Raw genomic sequence first — 23046 nt, forward strand, 5'->3', positions numbered from 1 at the left:
TCCTTCAAACCAAGGAGCTGGCTTGCTAGATCATACTTGGGTGTTTAGATTAATTACAAACCTGAGCTAAAGTTGAGGGATATCCTTAGATCCCTAAGGATTCAAAATTCTTCTGCAGGTTTGGGGTGTGGACATTTAGAGTATTAAAAAAAATACAACCAGGGCTTGAACTTTCCTATGAAATTAAGTTCATAATTTAATCATATTGTAAGGGTATTATATTTGAAACTTGTACAGCCTTTCATAAGAACCTGAGTACAAACAGCACAATAGCCATCCCTACATCTTTTTGAAAAATAAAAGGTATTAATTTTCTAATAGTTTTTGTAGAAGAGGCAAAACTTTACTTCTCCCCACTTAGGGACTTCAGCTGGGACTGAGAATTAAATTGGCATAAGACAGATTAAAAGCATACAGATTTATTTAGTATAAGTTTTGCAACACACAATAGTCCTCATAAAGAAATGAAAACCGAAACAAGTGGCAAACCCTAAGTGCTTATATATTGGGTTGAGCAAAGAGAAACAATTATGGAAAATAACAAAAATATATGCGGAGTCCAAAGGAAGATAAAAATTATTTAACAAGGTCCGTTGGTACAGAATTCTCTATGCTGTGACTTCCCATCTCTTGTGATAGGAATGTTTCTTTCTTCCTGGTATAGGAAAGGCATCTTTCACATGGGAGTGTTATCTCCTGATTTTAGGGGAAAAAAAGGGGAACTAAGATGGCTTTTCTTCTACCTGTTGTTTATAAGTGCCTTTAGCTCAAAATAATCCTTGGCCAAAGTGGCCTATTTTGGGGTGGCGTATTTTGTCACCTTCATTATTAAGAGAGGTGAACAGTAGTTGAACTAAACTGTTTTTTAAAAGGACATTTAAAAACCGTGGTATATGTAGATGAGATCTGGTTATATTATTTATCACTAAGAACAGTGATAAGGAAATTTAACACATCTCAAAACTTTTTGGACTTGTGTGATTTTGCAACACTTTAGACCTTTACAATTTGCATATTTTCTGAACCGTTATTGTATTATGATAAGTAGGGATTATCATACATTTTCAGATAATGTTTTCTTAACAATTCAACTTTTATTTGTAACTCTTCCATTTATTTTAATTACTAGCACAGTGTGTAACATTTATTAATCAGCAGAGACTTTTTAAGTTAAAATACTAAATTAGCTAACCCCATTAACACAGAATACTCCAAACAAGCAGTAATAGGAGAGGTAGTTGCTGTGCAAATCGTATTATACATGCGGGTGCTCTAGGGCACAGTTACGCGTGATTACCCTCTTTTGATCCAGTATTCCTCTGTCTCTCCCAGCTAATTTCCAGTGGAAATTTACAAAGTACTGCCTTCATTTTTCCAGCTTAATTTTTCTAATGAAGTTCTGGTACTTTATAACACTAGGGATACAGATAATAAGCCTGTGTGTAATTAAGAATTTCTAGAATTTGTCTACAAAAAAGCCCTTTATTACTTTGGCTCTACAGTGAGAACTGTGCTCTCTTTTTGTCCACTGTTTCCTTGAAAAAGATGGCTTTTTAAATAACAGAATCCTAGAATTCTGTTCTCATAGACATCTAAGTCTGATGAAGTTTAAGACTTATAACATCGACATAATGGTGATAACTTGGAATACTTTTACTGATTTTGTGAAAATATTACGCACACTTTTGGTGTATGCAATCAGACAATCATAAAAACACAGTCTTTTTAGTTAGACTTTTATCATTTTCTAATAATTCTTCCTAATACAATGGCTAACATATTCTAAGTAAAGTTTTGCCAATTAACTTTTGGTCCATTTACGAGGCCTGTGGAATTTCCTTTGTAAAAGAAAGATGCTCATTCTGTGCCATACTCATATTCTTCTATTGGTATGGCATTTATACATCCCAGCCGTCGCTGTTTCAATTTAGAGTTCAAAAGTATGTTGGGGGTCAGAAGAGACTTGAAGGCTGAACAGAAGTTTGCCAGGCGAAGCAAGGAGGGTGACACCAAGGATGTTGCCTGGACAAAGCCACCTCTTTGTCAACGAGTGCATAGCTCATGTGGGTTTCAGTTTGCCTTCTGAGGTATCTAGTGAAGCTTAGTTCAGAGCTTTGGTACCTCATGCAAACTGGCAGAGATGACAGGGAAAGTATAGGTGGACCCAAGAGTATAAAGGGCCATGTGTACCATGATAAAGTGTTTGGACTTTACCATATAAAACATGGTGTAAAACCATCACTGAGTTTTAATCACTGGAGTGAAAGGGTCAGTTATCTTAGAAATATCACTCTACTAGCTATGTCCACGGTAAAGAAATGGGAATCACAGCAGTTAAGGTACTGCTGCCATAGTCCAGTTCGGAGATAAAGAGGACTTGCAATAGAACAAGGATAGTGGTAGTGGAAGGAAAGAGAAAGGTTGACAAACTGCTTTATAGGTAGAATCCTATAAACCCTAAACCAGAAATAGGGGCCAACATGATGTGGTGTGGATGGGTGGTCAGGGGCATAGATGCATTTAGGATCACTATTTTAGGGCTTTCTTAATTGCTAAGAACAAAGATCCATTCACGGTAACTCAAGTAAAGGGTGTGTTTGAAAGATCCATTGAAGAATCTTATAGAAATCTAAGGAACCAAAGAAAAACTTCACTAAGGTGACTCTTGGGGGCTGAAAAGGCCTGGTTTTCTCCCACTAGTGGCACCTCCACTCTTCTCTGTATTTCTGCTTCCTGTTTTCTTTCTACTGACTGGCTTTATCTACTGCCTCACAGTTTCTTGCCCATAAATCTTCAGCCTGCCCTTACTTATCCTGGCCACCCCAGGCCTGATTCAGTGTAACCTTCCAGCTCTAGAACCCACAGCTAATTCTGCTTTTCAGTTCAGGAGAATCTGTTCTGCTCAATTTATATTATCAAACTGGCCCACACAAGCTGTAGGCTTGAAACACAATTGATACTTAACAAATATGTGTTAAGTTAATGGACATGTGCTGTTAACATATGAATGGATCACAACTGTGGTCAGGGGACGGTATGTCACATTATATCAAATACAGTGTCTTATGAAAGTATAGCCAGGAGCGAGCAAGGATTTCCTCTGATTGAGAAGTGCAGAGGCAGGGGTTCCTCTAGTGCCTTGATAGCTTCGGAGTGAGGTGACTGGTCAGATAGTGATGTCCTTACTTAAAAAAAAAAAAATGTAAGAAGAACTATTGTCTTGATAGGGTGGAGGTTTGGGATATGAGTTTAATTTGGGGGCAGCTCTATTTGAGGTACCTATTGTATATCCAGGTAGATATTCCTAGTGAGCATTTGAAAATACTGGTCTTGAGTTAAAGAATAACACTGTATATAGAGATAAAAATTTAGAAATCATCAGAGGTGATAGTTAAAAGCTTGGTGGGGGGAAAAATCTCCCAGGGAGAAACTAGAGAGAGAAAAGATTAAGCACAGATTCCTGGGAGTTGCTTTAATGTCAGAGCAGTGGTTCTTAATTAGGTCGCTTATCTGTATCACCTTGAGGTTTAAAATTATATACATATGCACTCCTTAGTCTCAACCACACATATTTTGACTCAGTAGGCATATGGGTTTGACGTATATGCCTAAGTGATTCTAATGCCCAGTTCTGGTTAAGATAAGAGTCATTAATTCAAGGTATCGGCAGAAAATGATGAGTCAGTCAGGAAACTGAGAAAGCAAGGAAGAGTACCAGGAGGGATTTTGCAAATCAAGGGAGAAGAGAATTCGCTACAAGGACTGGACTCTGCTTGATGCAGCGTTCAAGTTGAATGAGGACTGAAAAGAATGCATCAGATTTGGCTGTTGGGAAGTCATTCATCCATAGCTTTTGCTTTCTCCCTTATCACCTAGCTCTTATTTCTCCCACATTCTTGAGGATATCATAAGAGAGCTTGTCAAATTCTTTGCCAAACTTCAGATATACGATGTTTAAAATTTTACTTTACCTGTGGTGATGGTATATGTTTATATATTTTTCTTTATATGTATTTATTTATATATAAAATATTTTAATTTATATTTTAAATGTATATTTAATTTTAAAATTTAAAATATCAAAATATAGTCATATTAAAATAAAATAGTACCAGTATCATATACACACATATATTGGCCCACTTTTCTAGAATTTAATTTTATTTTAATATTCCATTTTAGAATCTTGCTGAAATTAACATCAGATTAAGCCACCTATATGTTACAGACTCTATATTCTTCTGCTTTTAGACTCATTTTGGTATATATTTGGTACATTCATAAGGTCTTAAGAATAACTAATGATGATTTGGTGATCTCATCCAAAGATCTAATTTGAGATACAGTACATCTTATAGAGACCTTGAAATCATTGGGTAGACGCTCATTTATAAATTCTAAACCAGAGGTTACAAACTAGTGGCTTCTGAGTTGCATACAGCTTCCATGTATGTTATATTTGGACCCCTTAGTTTTCTAAAAATTAAATTGATTGAAAAATTAAAAATTGATTAAAACATTAAAAATGGTAATTATATCTTTTAAAAATCCAGATTTTCTGGCTTATATTAAAAATTAAGAGATCTGGAAACAGCAGGCCTCCAGTCTCCTATGGCAACAAACTGATTAAAGCTTGCATTCTTAGTTTTTACATCTGACTTAATATGTGTTACCTGCCTGGCCTTTCCAGACACAGACATTGGAGACCCTTGTTCCAGATGATAAGCTCCTCGAGGAAGAGCCCAGGATTTATGCAGTATGCTTAGCACCATACTTGACAAGCAGTAAGCGGTCAACAGCTCTTTTTACATATTGAGCTTGAGCTTGAAATAGTTTTGTTGGTTTTGTTTTAATCTGTCTGATCACCAAAATCATTCTTGTTGCAAGAGAAATCAAGCAAGAGGAAATGAATTCAAGTGTGATTTCTCTTTGATCTTTTTTTTTAACATCTTTATTGTAGTATAGTTTGCTTTACAGTGGTGTTTTAGTTTCTGCTTTATAACAAAGTGAATCAGTTATACATATACATATATCCCCATATCTCTTCCCTCTTGCATCTCCCTCCCTCCCACCCTCCCTATCCCACCCCTCTAGGTGCTCACAGAGCACCGAGCTGATCTCCCTGTGCTATGCGGCTGCTTCCCACTAGCTATCTATTTTACGTTTGGTAATGTATATATGTCCATGCCACTCTCTTGCTTTGTCCCATCTTTGATCTCTATTAACACCGCACTAACAGTTCCCGTAATAGGGCAGCCTTTACTTCCTCTTTTCTTTTTCTTAGAACAGCATTTTCCAAACTGTGTCTCTTGAACTCTAGTCTGGAAGATGTTAATGAGTTTCTGTCAAATAAACTTGGGAAAAATTATATTTGAAACGTTTAAACTTTTTTTATTTTGGCATTTACAGGGCTTCTCCGTCTTAAATATATTTTTATTTAGTGTGACCTTCAAAAAGGGGACATATAACGTATAGCATTTTGCAAGCTCATTTATTCAACAAATATTACAGCCTAATATGTGCCAGGCACTGTATTAGGTACTAAGGACAAAGCAATGAACAACATTGCAAAGGTTTCCTGGCATCGTAGAGCTAATGGCATGATTGGCCATGGAATCCCCTTATCCACAGACCATGGTTTGGAATATGCTGCTCTACATTTGATTTTTCTTAGCAATTTTTTTTTTTTAGTTTCAGCTTATTTCATTCTGCTTAAGAATAATTTGTGCAAGTGTTTCCCACAGCCTTATTTTTCTCCTTAATTTTGTTCTTTATGTCAATTACACAAGTCCTTAACATACCTGAGCTTAAAACATTTAAAGTTGTAAATGGACTGCTAAAAGGAGAGCCTGAATGAATGCTACTTAGCTGGGGCATTTAAATTCAGTATCTTTCAGCAGAAATTTTTTTTTGGTGAGTTTTCCACAATCAACTAGAGGAAAGTAAGGTCAACTCTGATATGTATCGGAAAGTTGTTGCACAGCTGTAATGAAATTACTGAATCAGCGTGCCTGGAGATTGTTAATAATAATAATAATAATAACATATCCAGGGAATACTAGTCCTCTTAAGCTAAAAAAAATGTAAGGAGGGCAAAATTTGTCTTTCCATTTAAATTTAGAAGCTTGTAATATAAGCTCACTGTCTAGCTGAACAGATAGTCTTGTCATTTGCATTCTGAATATTTAAATATTATGTTGCCATAGGTATTCTTTATATTTAAATACTATATTTATATCACCACCCTAGGGGAGAGGTTTGTGTTATTGATACTGCTGCTTAAAAAGTTTATGAGTTTTAAACTTCTGCTGTGAATTCTACTCTAAATATGAAATACTTTATATATTGAATAGTTATAGCAATGTTTATATGAAAATCTCAATGAAACCTGTTTTCATCCATAAATGAAGTCTAATTCCCATTTCAACTTGTTGTCATTTTATGAACATCTCTTCAACCAAAATTCTACTCAAATAAAACATCTTGATAGATGAGTAGACTATGTTTTGAAATCCCTCTATTGGTATTAATGAGCTGTATATTAGATTTATCTGGAAATTTGGATTGTTAATACATATAGCAAAAACACCTTTTATTTCTCATATTGAAGGTAATAAAAAGAGACTTTTTATTTGCTAAGTTTATTCTAAAACATATTATTCTGTATTAAAAAGGAAAAAAAATTCAACATTTTATGGCCTGTTTTAATGAATTGGACAGTTGACCTGATTTTTTTTAGAAGGGCTAAAATTATTTAATATTTATTTTTTCCAGTTTTATTGAGATATAATTGACATATTGCACTGTCCAGCACAATGGTTTCACTTATATATGTCATGAACTGTGTATATATTTATTATTAATTCATTATATTAAGTCAGTATTCGTTATGAATTATACTACAAGTTTAAAATATATCTCATCCTATTTCAAATATAATTAACACAAATAATTTGTATATTGCCAGTTGTGTGGTTTTTCAAAATGTTTTGTCTTAAAAGAAATGCTACAACTGGTTAATGAGAACTAAGTCATCTGACAATGAGACTAGAAATGAACTGGTTTTCATTCAGCCCTCAAAACATTAAATTTACTATTTTCTATATTATAATAATGATTAAAATATTAGAATCTAATAAAATATGTACTTTTTGAGCAGGTGTACTTTTATGATAACATGAAAATTTTTTGTTGATTAGTAGATTAAATCAACTTCCTTTGTTCATATTTTCTCTTCTGATTGTTTCATCAACTCTTTTCAAACTTCTATACCTAGGTGTCCTTGCTTGTCGAATTAAGTTTTGTAGAGCAGAGGGAATTGCCTCTGGAATTAAGAGAATTGCTTTCCCTTAATTAGCCCATAGTGGATTTTTTTCCCCTCCTATTCTCCTTTTTTATACCCCATTTAAATAACTGCTCTATTTTGAGCATTACAAAGCTCTTAATCCTTGCTGCTCCTTTTGCAAGTATTTTATTTTATTTTTTAATAAACTTATTTATTTTTATTTTTGGCTGCATTGGGTGTTCGTTGCTGCGGGGCTTTCTCTAGTTGAGGCGAGCAGGGGCTACTCTTTGTTGCGGTGCGCGGGCTTCTCATTGTGGTGGCTTCTTTTGTTGCGGAGCACGGGCTCTAGGCACATGGGCTTCAGTAATTGTGGCTCGCGGACTTAGTTGCTCCACGGCATGTGGGATCTTCCCGGACCAGGGCTCGAACCCGTGTCCCCCGCATTGGCGGGCAGATTCTTAACCACTGTGCCACCAGCGAAGCCCGCAAGTATTTTAGGTAGACCTTTTCAGCAGAGATCCTGGAGTGAATCCCAGTACGGACTCCTGTATCCCGTTTAGGCGTGTCTGCCCTCCCAGTGTTGTTAATGATTGGAACGAGACAGGTTGCTCATAGCCCAAGATCTTTATTAACGCAGCTTGTGATTTCTTCAGCATGTTCTACAGTTCTGCTGTAAGAACAACAAAAAATAATTGGCATGTTTTGCATTCTGTGTAGCATATACAATAAAACAGATAATTGATTTTTCGGAGAGATTCTTTGGTCATTTATTGCCTCAGTAGTTAAGAAACAATAGCATCTTCTGGGACTTCCCTGGTGGCGCAGTGGTTGGGAGTCCGCCTGCCAATGCAGGGGACACAGGTTCGAGCCCTGGTCCGGGAAGATCCCACATGCTGCGGAGCAACTAAGCCCGTACGCCACAACTACTGAGCCCGTGCTCCGCAACAAGAGAAAGCCCACGCGCAGCAATGAAGACCCAACGCAGCCAAAAATAAATAAATAAATAAATAAATAAATAAAAGAAAGAAAGAAACAAGAGCATCTTCGAGTCACTCTTAAGGTAGAAGTAAACTACAATTTGAACATATGAAATTCAATTACTCAAATATGAAGACGGTAAAATTCATATGACTTTATTTGTTCTTCTGTCATCTCATTACATTTTATTGTCCATGAAGTGTAGGAGGTTTCCCAACTTGAAGACGAAATCATTTTATACGCAGTCTGAGATGATGGACAAGTATTTATTTTTGTTTCTTTTTTCCCCAAACGGAAAGAGTGAATGTGTTGAAGAATCCTGTATTTATTTTCGAGTTCATGAGTAAGAAAAGAAACCTCTTCCAATAAAAAGATGGAAAATGTCAGACATGTTTGGTATCAAAGGATCACAAGGCATCCAATTTAGCAACAGAGTTTTAGAGAGAGGAATGTGGTAATGGGCTCTCCTTCCTCCATCCCCAGTGTTTATTAGCCTTCGTCATGCTATGATCAAGTCCACCCTCAGGGAGGGGGACACACAGAGCCCCAGTGATGTTACAGTTTGGCAATAGTATCTGTGAGGAAAGGATAAAGTGACTGAGGATAATATTCCACAGAGATGTTAAGAAAGCTAAGACTGCTGAAGCTTCTTTACCTGTTCTGATAGGAGTCAGTATAAGCACCCTATGAAGAGCATTCTTCCCATTTTCAAGGCCAGTGAGCTCCATACTTCTGACACCCCACATGTGGGGTCCAAGCTTTTACCTCTCAGCCTGTACTCATACCGGTCCCCTACTTTTACATCTTCCTTCTCAATTTTCATTTCGGCCTAATGAAGTCTGACCCATTTGTTAAAACTCAGGTTAGATATTGTCCCCAGTGCTTTCTGTTCCCATACTCTTTTGTATTTTCCTTATCAGAAAGCTTTGCTTCCCCACCCTGCTACACCCCCTGCTTTATATTGGCGTAGTTATTTGTCTTTTTCCCTCATTAGATTTTAAGGGTCTTAGGGTGAGGCTTCTGCTTATTCATCTTTTTTATACCCGCAGTGTCTAAACACAATGTTACTGAGCATAGTTATTTAAGACATATGTGGTGGATTGAATTAACTATGAATTAAGTCCCCTAGTGATTATTATATACCTACTATTTGCTTATCTGATACAGGCCCAGAGCTGAGTATACATTTCCTTATCATAAGGAGCTGCCTCTAGGAGAAGCTGACATCTCCCTTGGGTTCCCCTGTTCTCTTCTTCTCCCCCATCCACTCCCTCTTCAGCTCAAGGAGCGAACATGCTACTCCTCGGGGGGACCCATCCTATGCAGGGCCACATTCCATGAGGTCTACCTTGCTCCAGAGTTTCTCTTGACCTCTCCTCAGACTAGTAGTCAGGTGCTGGCCTGGAGTTGCTCTCAGTGGGGAGAATCCTTAGGCATCCCACCTTTTCCTTTTGTGGCCAGTGGTTAAAGAGGAAGGCTCTTCTCCCCGGAGGAACATCTGTCTCATCTCTTATCATACCTTTGATTTTTGCTGGCTGTTAAGACTCAGGGCAAAACGGAGAGCAGTCCCCACATTTGAAAGGGGTAGATTACACACTCTGTTTTAAATTTGGGGACAAACTCACTCCAGTTTGCTCTTTTTCCTGCCTCTAGCCTAGGCAAAAAGACTTATTTGCGTGCTTTGCATAACTCATTGGAGAATTTATTGTGATCTGGAGTAAAATTCCTAACTTGTAATAAGGTACCCTTTAACCTGTTTTGTGCTTAATACATATATTTCACTAGAAGCCCTTTAACAGAGAGAGGGCTGTTCTAGGACATGTTTGAAACCTGAACAGGTATTTGAGACTTGTTCCATAGCTATGTATCTCGATATCTATGAATCGTTATCTCCATGTCCAGTTTGTAATGATTTACCTAAGTCAGAATTCATTGTGGCTTGGATAACTACCCTATTGGGCAATCAATATATAATATATATGGAGAAAAATATTTAGCAGTTTATGAAGATCGGTAATATATTCCTATACGTAGTTTCCATGGGCAATCTCATCTTCACTATAAAGCTGTTCACGATCTCCTTTGCTTCCTTCATAAAGAACTCAATTTTCTAGTTATGTTGAACCCCTTTCCGTTTCTTCAGCATCCCTTTTTATGCTCTAACTCACCTCCATATCTTTGTGTATGTTGTTTCTTCTGTCTAAAATAGTCTTCACCAGCTTCTTAACTTGACTAACTCTACATGTCTAGTACGCAGCTCTGACATACATGGTCTGGGAAGACAGCTTTTCCATGCCCCGCCCCCCAACTCCCTGCCACTAACCACCCCCACATGCATATATATGTGCATGTTACAAGTACATATGCGTATATAAATAAACCTTCCTCTGTGTCCTAATTGCCTCTTGTGCATGTATTTATCACAAAACCAACACATTCTACTGTGTTGTCTCATTCTCCACCCCCTGTTATAAGGTGAATTCCTTTTAGGTATACTGTGTCTTCCAGCATTAAATCCCAGTGTTTTTCAAAGTGTTTAGTATATAAAAGCATTTCATTGAATGTTTGTTTAATGAATAAATATTAAAAGAGTAGAGAAATAAGTGTGGGTTGGAGTAGGACGATTAGGAAGCTGGGTGTTAAGCCAGATTTTGAAAGATAAGTAGTACTTGGATCAGTATTTCAGGAAGAGGAAGATGGACAAAGGCAGAGCTGGGATAGAAAGACAGGAATGAAGGAAACAGAGAAAGAATGAAGGAAGGGAAGGAGGGAGGGAGGGAGGAAGGAGAATGGCATCAAAAGACGTCAGGTAAGGAGTGGTAGGAGATTGAAGAGACCCAGTGCATTCTAAGAAGCCTGGCTGCTGGGCTGAAGAATATAGGTTTAAATCAATAGGTAATAGGGTTCCATAATTGGAGATTTGAAGTATCTGGCAGTGAAATAAATAGGTTGGAGGAAAACCTAGAATTATGAGTGACAGTAGTAGGACTATAAACAAAAAGGAGGGGGGATGAAAGTTAATAAAGAAAACAAAGATAAGTGTAATTTGTTAGTCTTCTTATTTGGAAAATAATATTAAGTATATTAATACTCAAAGAATAAAGACTTTATATTTGCAGTGGACTTATTTTCCCTGAAGCTAATTGGTTAATTTTAATTTTTGCTTCCTGAGACCCCTACCAATTCTCCTCTAACTCTGCAGACATTCAAGTAATGACTTGTTTGTATATATCACTGTATCTCCACATTGAATTTAAGAATTTCTGCCAGATCTGTATCTCTGATGAGATTTTAAAAATTAACAGGCAAACCCATATCATCTTCTCTAATGTGATGTTCAGTTAATTGAAAAGTACGCACTGCAAGCATAAAGCACATCTGAATATATATTTAAAACTGGTAAAGATACCATTTTAAAAGTAAAATTGACCATTATCTAAACTTTTGATTGTAAACTCAATTGATTTCTAGGGTTTTCATAGCTGTTTATACTTTTATAGAGCAAATTCTATTTGAGAATTAAATAATTTCTTCTGAATTTGAAGACAAATTTTAAAATATTATTTATAAAACATCTAAATATTTTTCAATGTATATACATATATACACATACATGTGTGCACTTAAGAATATGCATTCATGTTACCTTAATGAAACATTATGGCTCAATGAAATTAATATTAATTCATGTGCAGGGAAATACCTAGTCTTTCGGCCTTGTCTTCTCAGCCATCCAGTCCCTTGAGAAAGCAAATTTTGTTCAGACACAAAAGAAAAATGTACTATTAAAATGCAATTCAGAAGTGGTAAAAAGTTTAAGTACAGCAGCCAGCTTACAGCACCTCCTCTGTATACTCAGGGACATTGGGGCCACATTAATTTTTTGTATGTGTGATGTCCGTCCCATGTGCAAATTAGCACTGGAAGGACCATAATCTGTCTTAAATGAGAGCTCTTTTCTCAAGAGCATATATAATACATGCCTGTGTAATTTTGTATAATTCAAAGCTCTGCATTCTGTTTATTTTTTATCTTAAATAGGCTTAGAGAATATTTTCTTAAGAAAAATATTTAAAAGGAGTTCCTTAATAAACATTAAAAAGAAATCGTAAAGAGGTGTGAAAATTGATGAAATAACACCACATTTCCTAAACTTATTATTTTTTAAACAAATTTATGAATATAATGGCAAAATCTTTTTCAATTGAACTGAGATTTTTGAAAAGGCCCCTTCTTTGTCTTAATTAAATGAGATAATATATGTGAAAATATCGGCATATGCTCAATAAATTTGTTGAACCTCAACTTTATTGTTTCAAAGTCTGAATTTCAAAATATTTTTCTTGGTGGAATATTTAATTTAGCTGTATATATTTATTTCCCAGAGCTTGCTGTTTCCCTCTAAATGTTTCTTGTATTTAAAACGGGATCTAGCTCTAATTTCATTGACACCATGTCTCTGTTGATTATACTAATTAGAATTTTCTGACGTTTGCTCCTGTTTCCTATATTATATGTTTCCTCTAGGTTATCTTTTATGTTTAGATATATGTCTTTCTTTCATGTTGGTAGTTTCCCCAATTGGTAATCTATTCTTAAATTCATATTAAAAAGGAGACTCTAAAAATCGGTTTAAAAAGTTTGTGTGTGAGAGTGGCTTTTTGACTGATAAACTTTGTTGCACTGTGATATAACCTTTTAGTTAAGAGATCTCCAACTGTTGATATTTGAAGTTGTTTCTCTGGGCGCTCTCAGTATCTTTTGAGATGATATAATTACTCTTCTGAAATCTGTTAGTCCAGCTCCCAGGTTACTTCGAGATGAGCAAGGGAAGATTTCAATGAGTAGTCTTTGAATTAAAATTCATATATTCCATTTGGTGCCTCACTCTGGCCTTCCATGGTTCCTGCTTTCCCTGAGACCAGAGCTCTCCGGTATAAAGTTTTCTGAGAATACACTATTTTTTTGGATACTTGGACTGAGAGAGGAACCTGGGTATTTAATTATTCATGGCATAGGTTTTTCACCTGTCTTCAGCCTTATTCTTCACTGTCACCCACTGCAGTAACTTCTAGACTCTTCCAGGATTCTGCAGGACTAATGGCTTCATTTCTCTTTGGCCTCTCCCTCTTCTGGAACTTAGATTTCAGTTTTTAAATTTTCTCTCTGCTTTCCACCTGCCAAAATGTTAGCATTTTCATCTTCTATTTTTTCTCTTTTGTCCTCTTTCTTGTGAGTTTACAAAGTTTTTTATTCCTTTACTTTTATTTCAGAAAGCTTTGGTGAGGGATTAAACAATTCATCAGGTTACACTAAAGACACATCACAATCTTAGTTGTTCTGTGAGAGTTTAAAATTTTCATTTTTTATGTTGATCAAAATAACATTAAAAGTAATAATAATGATGATGACGATGATGGTGGTGATGATGGTGATGATAATGAGAGCTACAACAATAAGCTCCTTCTACTTTAGCACCCCCATTATTTATTGAACACTTACTGTTTTCCGCCTCCATGTAAAGTTTTGTATATATTAAGCTGTTCATTCTTTCCAATTTCCCTATAATTAAAATCTTTTACAGGTCAGGCAACTTGCATGAGGGAACACAGGTAGCAAGGCAAAGCTAAGATGTGACTATAGATCCAACTAACTCAAAAGGGTCATTATCTATAACCTGTACCAAACTGTCTTTATTTTTTGGGTAAATTAAGATTTGAAGAAGCCCATTTCAATAAGAGTTGCCAGTGCTGGCCATCCTTTTCATCTGGGGACTACCATCTTAAAGTTAAGGGCATTTTTACTTACATGATTGTTTGAATTATTTGGCATAATTAATTAATAAATTTATTATTTAACATTTTCTATATTTAGAAAATATTTGAGGCTCACAAAAATTCTGTGAAGTTTTAGTACCTCCACTTGCAGAATAAGAAATGAAGATTCATAGAAGTTAGTAACAGAGGTAGTCAGTGGCAGAGATTGAAGTGAAAACCTGGTATTCTGATTCCAAGCCATGTATTATTTTCACTGTAATTTACTACTTCTTATTTTTTTTAATCAAATGTCTCTAGAAATAAAATTAAGACTATTACCTAAATGTTCTTTCAGGTTTTTGCCATTTTCTTCCTACCATAAAAATAAAAAGTACATCCCAACAATGCATTTATCAAGCAAGTATGGTCCTGATGCTTATGGAAGTCAACATTTCCGAGATGAAAATCCTAAGAAATGGATCTGTGACAAGGTGAGTTGATGCAACATTAAAAAGAAAGTAGTGTTTCTTTTAAAAGGCTAAAAATATACACTGATTATAGCAAATATAAATATTCTCATTACGACTAACACCATGGTTACAAAATTATTTATAGCTATTTTATGTGAAGATAGTGCTGCTTACTATGTCAATAAGAGATTTAAGTTTTTCGTGGGTTTTGTTTTTTCTTTTTTGATGTTGTGTTCTTGTGTTTTATGGTTCAGCTACCCTGTGATCAAATGGCATGGATCATTAGCTTTGGCAAAGTCAATTAGGGTCAGAGTCTGAATCTGTGCAATAGAGTTAAGCTAACTCTCAGGCATGGAGATCAGTGCTTTCCTGCTTTCTCTCAATCTCTGTGTGTATGTAGATAGGTAGGTAGGAAGGAAGGAAGGAAGGAAGGGAGGGAGGGAGGGAGGAAAGAAAGGGGGAAGGGAGGGAGGGAGATATATGTGATATCCTATCTATATATATGGTATAGAAAAGAAAAAAGCAAATAAATATTTATTTTCTGATTCCAGAATTATAGTTGCTAGCACTTAAATAAAAATTTCTAGATTGCGAAAACACTCACATGTCTTACACTATAGGAGGTAAAGAGGAAAGTTCTTACTATGTGTTTAACCTGTTGTCTAGCAGTTAGAAACTCAAACTTATTCATGCTAAAATTATACAGATAAAATGAAGTAGGCAGTGATTTTCTGGAAGGGGGTTAGGGGTCTTGAGTTCCATATACTACCAGGCCTATTTCTATTAATAGTCTGTCAATGAGGATTTATTCATTTACACACAGTCTCCAACCAAAAGGATTTAAGGCACCTTATCAAATGGCAAATACAGCACAGGTCATACTCTAGAAATTTAAATGAGGGGAAACAATCTTAGATAAGAAGACTGGCTGTGCACACAAAATAAAGGGGGACTGTGAGTATGGTGGGAAGTGACTTAGGAATTGAGCCTGTGGGTGGCAAAGATGCAGAGAACACAAGTTGCAGAGGCATCCTCACTATTCAAGAGGAAAAGATACATTAGACCCTTAAGGGAAACAAGATCTTTCTCTACCAGATTCTAAGAAAATTTCTTTTTTTAAGGACATTTAAAATATAGGAATGTCAAAGGGAACTCACGCTGGGGAGTAACTTGGATTCTTTGGAAAGTGCCTTTTTCTTTTACAGCTACTAAGTCTTTTATTATTTTTTTTTAAATGGTCTTCTAAAACACTAAATAGTAATTCCATGGCATAAGAAATACAAGGAGTAGTTCAATCTGGTCCACTGATTGAAAAACCTAAAAGTTGATAACAATATTATTTCATAAAAATCCATGGTAAGACTATTCTAGGCATTTGTTTTTACCTAATATGCAGCCATTCAATATATAGGTTTAATATGATTTTTAAACTATTTAATTTTGTATTTTGAATGTACATAATGTGATCTACCTCTCATTTTTCTATTTGACGTAAAGTTTTGTGGGGTTTTTTTTTTGCTGTTATGCCCTCACCATCCTATTTAATTCAAGGAAATTCTCATTTCTTTAAAATTTAAATGACTTACCTACCTTAGGACATTAAGCTACTTCAGAGTAAGAAAAATCCTTGTGCCAATGTTTCTTTCCTAAAATAATACAGTGCTTTTTGGTTTTATGCAACAGGTTCATTCATATATTTTGACATATTCTAAGACTATGCATTTATCTAACTGAAGTAAGCAACTTGCAGAAATTCTCGGATACTCACTAAAAAAAAAAATGTTTATTTTGTTCTTTTGGAGGAATCATTGTGTGCCTCTGTATACGTTTAGAAAGTACACATACTTGAAAAGTTAATGACAAATAATTGTTCTTGCAGACCCTGAAAACTAAGAGAAAAAGTGTAGGGATTCTTGCACAAAACCACATAGAAAAATATTAAATATTAAATACAAATTTAAATTTCTCCCTCCCCTCCTCATATCCTTCTTCCCCCTTCTTCCGATCTCTTAAAATAACCATATTAGATGAACAAATTATTCCTGTGTTGCCAATAGATTCTACAGAATATAAGGGTAGTCATTCTATTGTTTACATGAAAATATTTTATGTTTTGATTTGCTGAAAGCGATTTGGTTGAGACTTGTGCCCAATAAATAACTAAAAGCAGGCTTATTTTTCTTTATTTTATATAAAACTTTGTTTCTTGACCTTGGAGTTGTGAGACCATCACTTACTCATATTAGTAGATGAAGAATAGTTTTAGTGAGTTGTTGAGTTCAAAATGTTGGAGAAGGAAAAGACTGGTGTAGTTTTATGCTTCTATTGGAAGATGGACTATTTACAAATATTTAAATGCAAATAAGATTTAGTTCAATGCAGTAGATTCACTTCAGCCAAGAAACAGCTCAATTAAATACATTTGGTTCCTGATCTCCACCCTTTCCATCATGTTTTAAGAGTGTCTGCCTGAAGAATTTTCTTTCTCTTCTGTCATCTTTAAGCATGGAGGTTATAATTTCCAGATGATTTGCTACACAACTGGGATAAAGGGTATCAGTTGAGAGAAAAATCATGTTTTCTTTCTCTAACCATATTCACATTACATCAATTAATAATCAAATAGTACTTAATATTTTGTATTATTTTTAATTTTATTAATATGAAGAACACTATACAAAGACATCACAAAGTCAGCAGATTGCAAGCAAATATTACTTTTTCCCAAAATTATGAAAATCAATAATGAAAAATAATATATATATATCATTTTTTTAAACATCTTTATTGGAGTATAATTGCTTTACAATGGTGTGTTAGTTTCTGCTGTATAACAAAGTGAATCAGCTATACGTATACATATATCCCCATAACTTCTCCCTCTTGCGTCTCCCTCCCACCCTCCCTATCCCACCCCTCTAGGTGGTCACAAAGCACTGAGCTGATCTCCCTGTGCTAGGCAGCTGCTTCCCACTAGCTATCTATTTTACATTTGGTAGTGTATATATATCCATGCCACTCTGTCACTTCGTCCCAGCTTACCCTTCTCCCTCCCCATGTCCTCAAGTCCATTCTCTACATCTGCATCTTTATTCCTGTCCTGCCCCTAGGTTCTTCAGAACCATTTTTTTTTTTTTTTTTAGATTCCATATGTATGTGTTAGCATATGGTATTTATTTTTCTCTTTCTGGCTTACTTCACTCTGTATGACAGTCTCTAGGTCCATCCACCTCACTACAGATAACTCAATTTCGTTTCTTCTTAAGGCTGAGTAATATTCCATGTATATGTGCCACATCTTCTTAATCCATTCATCTGTCGATGGACACTTAGGTTGCTTCCATGTACTGGCTGTTGTAAATAGAGCTGCACTGAACACTGTGGTACATGACTCTTTTTGAATTATGGTTTTCTCAGGGAATATGCCCAGTAGTGGGATTGCTAGGTTGTATGGTAGTTTTTAGTTTTTTAAGGAACCTCCATACTGTTCTCCATAGTGGCTGTATCAATTTACATTCCCACCAACAGTGCAATAGGGTTCCCTTTTCTCCACACACTCCCCAGCATTTATTGTTTGTAGATTTTTTGATGATGGCCATTCTGACCAGTGTGAGGTGATACCTCACTGTAATTTTGATTTGCATTTCTCTAATGATTAGTGATGTTGAGCATCCTTTAATATGTTTGTTGGCAATCTGTATATCTTCTTTGGGGAAATGTCTATTTAGGTCTTCTGCCATTTTTGTATTGGGTTGTTTGTTCTTTTGATATTGAGCTGCATGAGCTGCTTGTATATTTTGGAGATTAATCCTTTGTCAGTTGCTTCATTTGCAAATATTTTCTCCCATTCTGAGGGTTGTCTTTTTGTCTTGTTTATGGTTTGCTTTGCTGTGCAAAAGCTTTTAAGTTTCATTAGGTCCCATTTGTTCTTTTTTGTTTTTATTTCCATTTCTCTAGGAGGTGGATCAAAAAGCATCTTGCTGTGATGTATGTCATAGAGTATTCCGCCTATGTTTTCCTCTAAGAGTTTTATAGTGTCTGGCCTTACATTTAGGTCTCTAATCCATTTTGAGTTTATTTTTGTGTATGTTGTTAGGGAGTGTTCTAATTTCATTCTTTTACATGTAGCTGTCCAGTTTTCTCAGCACCACTTATTGAAGAGACTGTCTTTTCTCTTTTCTCCATTGTATATCCTTGGCTCCTTTGTCATAGATGAGTTGACCATAGGTGCGTGGGTTTATCTCTGGGCTTTCTATCCTGTTCCATTGATCTATATTTCTGTTTTTGTGCCAGTACCATACTGTCTTGATTACTGTAGCTTTGTAGTATAGGCTGAAGTCCAGGAGCCTGATTCCTCCAGCTCCGTTTTTCTTTCTCCAGATTGCTTTGGCTGTTCGGGGTCTTTTATGTTTTCATACAAATTGTGAAATTTTTTGTTCTAGTTCTGTGAAAAATGCCATTGGTAGTTGGATAGGGATTGCATTGAATCTGTGGATTGCTTTGGGTAGTATAGTCATTTTCACAATGTTGATTCTTCCAATCCAAGAACATGTGTTTGTATCGTCTTTAATTTCTTTCATCAGTGTCTTATAGTTTTCTGCATACAGGTCTTTTGTCTCCTTAGGTAGGTTTATTCCTAGGTATTTTATTCTTTTTGTTGCAATGGTAAATGGGAGTGTTTCCTTTATTTCTCTTTCAGATTTTTCATCCTTAGTGTATAGAAATGCAAGAGATTTCTGTGCATTAATTTTGTATCCTACTACTTTACCAAATTCATTGATTGGCTTTAGTAGTTTTTTAATAGCATCTTTAGGATTCTCTATGTACAATATCATGTTATCTGCAGACAGTGACAGCTTTACTTCTACTTTTCCAATTTGGATTCCTTTTATTTCTTTTTCTTCTGTGATTGCTGTGCCTAAAACTTCCAAAACTGTGTTGAATAATAGTGGTGAGAGTGGACAGCCTTGTCTTGTTTCTGATCTTAGAGGAAATGGTTTCAGTTTTTCACCATTGAGAATGATTGGCTGTGGGTTTGTCATATATGGCCTTTATTATGTTAAGTTACCTCTATGCCTAGTTTCTGAAGGGTTTTTTATCATAAATGGTGTTGCATTTTGTCAAAAGCTTTTTCTGCATATATTGGGATGATCATATGATTTTTCTCCTTCAATTTGTTAATATGGCTTATCACATTGATTGATTTGCATATATTGAAGAATCCTTGCATTCCTGGGATAAACCCCACTTGATCATGGTGTATGATCCTTTTAATGTGCTGTTGGATTCTGTTTGATGGTCTTTTGGTGAGGATTTTTGCGTCTATGTTTATCAGTGATATTGGTTTGTAGTTTTATTTATTTGTGACATCTTTGTCTGGTTTTGGTATCAGGGTGATGGTGGCCTTGTAGAATGAGTTTGGGAGTATTCCTCCCTCTGCTATATTCTGGAAGAGTTTGAGAAGGATAGGTGTTAGCTCTTCTCTAAATGTTTGAGAGAATTCGCCTGTGAAACCATCTGGTCCTGGGCTTTTGTTTGTTAGAAGATTTTTAATCATAGTCTCAATTTCAGCGCTTGTGATTGGCCTGTTTATATTTTCTATTTCTTCCTGGTTCATTCTCGGAAGGTTGTGCTTTTCTAAGAATTTATCCATTTCTTCCAGGTTGTCCATTTTATTGGCATATAGTTGCTTGTAGTAATCTCTCATGATCCTTTGAATTTTTGCAGTGTCAGTTGTTACTTCTCCTTTTGTATTTTGAATTCTATTGATTTGAGTCTTCTCCCTTTTTTTCTTTATGAGTCTGGCTAATGGTTTATCAATTTTGTTTTTCTTCTCAAAGAACCAGCCTTTAGTTTTATTGCTGTTTGCTGTCGTTTCCTCCGTTTCTATTTCATATCTGGTCTTTATGATTTCTTTCCTTCTACTAACTTTGGGGTTTTTTTGTTCTTCTTTCTCTAATTGCTTTAGGTATAGGGTTAGGTTGTTTATGTGAGATGTTTCTTGTTTCTTGAGGTAGGATTGTATTGCTATAAACTTCCCTCTTAAAACTGCTTTTGCTGCATTCCATAGGTTTTGGGTCGTCGTGTTTTCATTGTCATTTTTTTCTAGGTATTTTTTGATTTCCTCTTTGATTTCTCCAGTGATCTCTTGGTTATTAAGCAGTGTATTGTTTAGCCTCCATGTGTTTGTATTTTTTTCAGATTTTTTCCTGTAATTGATATCTAGTCTCATAGCATTGTTGTTGGAAAAGGTACTTGATACAATTTCAATTTTCTTAAAGTTACCAAGGCTTGCTTTGTGACCCAAGATATGATCTGTCTTGGAGAATGTTTCATGAGCACTTGAGAAGAAAGTGTATTCTGTTGTTTTTGGATGGAATATCCTATAAATATCAATTAAGTCCATCTTGTTTAATGTATCTTTTAAGGCTTGTGTTTCCTTATTTATTTTCATTTTGGATGATCTGTCCATTGGTGAAAGTGGGGTGTTATAGTCCCCTACTATGTTTGTGTTACTGTCAATTTCCCCTTTTACGGCTGTTAGCATTTGCCTTATGTATTCAGGTGCTCCTATGTTGGGTGCATAAATATTTACAATTGTTATATCTTCTTGGATCGATACCTTGATCATTATGTAGTGTCCTTCTTTGTCTCTTGTAATTATATATCATTTTGTGAAAGTATGGAAATCAATGATGCACTAATGTACGTATCATATAACTTCCTCATATTTCTTTTATTTAATTGTAAAATGCCCCAAGTTAAATTGTTAGAATGTAGGTCTGTGTCTTAAATGGTCAAACTTTAAGTTCCGGTAAATACTTTGGATTTATAAATTCTTTGTTGTGCTGATCTCAGTGTTTAAAATAGAAATGAAATTAAATAAGGAGACTCTATCAGTCACCATTAATTTCATCTATCTGGCTAGGTTGAAATTGGAAAAGAAAAAATTCCGTATACGAAAAACATTCTTATGATTGTCAAAACATTCACATATGTTCATATTTACTGAAGCAGAAATAATAGTCTGAGGCCTTTATTTGAATTAGAATGAGTTTCATGTGCATTTTAGACAACTGATTGTAATAGAACCATTTCATGTTTTTCCTTACTTGCAAAATTCAAGCAGAGACTTTTAAGATGGTTTATGTTGACAGAGCCTCTCCTCATCCGCCTTATTATAGGTGAATTACAACAGTAGAGCAGGCCTTCTTTGTTATTTTCACATGCATTTTGGTCCTAAACAGGATTTTATAAGTTACAAAGCATAAAAATATCTAGTACTCCATAGAATTAATTTAGAAAACCTAAGCATATTGCACAGAACATAAAGTTGACCTTTACCATCTATGGCTTTTGGAATGGAGTGGGATGTGGAACACATCATAGATTTAATGTGGCACATCGCTGTCTGCAGAAACTTGGGTGGGACTGTGACTGCTTGCCCATGGCACCCGATGATTGAATCTGCTGTCACCAGCATCCTGATAATAATGAACACCCAGCTTAATGACCGTGATTATGATTATCATAATTGATGTGCAAGAGCAGTGTGTGGGGATCATTACAGCTGAACTGTACAGCAGAGAAACATGCCTCAGTTATGGATAATTTTACTTTTATGCATTGATTGGGATAAAATATGCCTTTCACTTTAAATAGACCAGCTTCATATAATTTTAAGAATCTTTCTGTACATGGTGATGGATGATTATGTGCCGGCTAAAAAGAGCCCCCAACAGTTGTTTGTTTTATGTTGTTTCGTTTCATTAGTAAATGTAAACAATTAAATAATTAGGTGTAATTGAGGGAAAATATTTTGCTTATGAGGATGGCCTTCAATAATCAAATATTCAGTTTAAGTGCTTTTTCTGTCTCTCTCACAATATATCTGGGACTGAAGTTCTTCAGTTTTCCCGTCTGATTACCCTTGTTTCGGTCTTCTGGAGGTCAGTAGCCTTCAGGAAAAGTATGTTTATATAATGTTTTATTATAAAGTATTTTGCATTTGTATGTGTATACATTTATGCATATACTCTAGTTTTTTATGCATTTAAGAAAATAGGACAGAGCCAAATATTGTGTTATACTATTTATTAAAAAATAATGTTTAACCTATAGAATAGTTTGGATGTGTAATGTTAAGATGTATAAATTTACATTACCTTAGGCTTTTAATCAATGTTTTGTTTCAGATAGGTTTGTTACATTGTGTGGTAATTTTCAATTATAGTTTTAAAAACGGGTTCACAAGAGTTTCTGATTTGGATTTTAATTTGTGAATAAAAATAATATGTGCAGTGATGTATCCAAGATTTTCAGTAGATCAGAACTGACCATATTAGTGTATAATTATTAACCTAAGGGCTCAATTCGCATTTGAGTCTAAAGCATTACATTTGAGTGAGGAGCAAACATAATGGAACACAGTTTTATAAGAAGCATGGTAACCTATTTTTTAAAAAACCTTTATTTTCTAACTGCAACAAAGTCTGAGATTGAGAGATCTCTCCATCAGATTATTAATCACTGTACAGCTCTAGAGAGACTGTGGCAA

At 35.3% G+C, this 23046-nt stretch overlaps 1 protein-coding gene across 1 annotated transcript in view; it reads left to right on the forward strand.

Moving 5' to 3' along the window:
• Positions 1-23046, forward strand: part of SPATA17 (spermatogenesis associated 17) — a 185883-nt gene that overhangs the window by 123978 nt on the left and 38859 nt on the right. The window contains exon 9 of the mRNA XM_029229840.1: positions 14375-14510. Coding sequence (XP_029085673.1) covers positions 14375-14510 — 136 coding nt within the window. The remainder of the gene's footprint in view (positions 1-14374; positions 14511-23046) is intronic.

Source organism: Monodon monoceros, unplaced genomic scaffold (assembly GCF_005190385.1).
Source record: "Monodon monoceros isolate NGI ecotype Baffin Bay Population unplaced genomic scaffold, NGI_Narwhal_1 Super_Scaffold_18, whole genome shotgun sequence".
NCBI lineage: Eukaryota > Metazoa > Chordata > Mammalia > Artiodactyla > Monodontidae > Monodon > Monodon monoceros.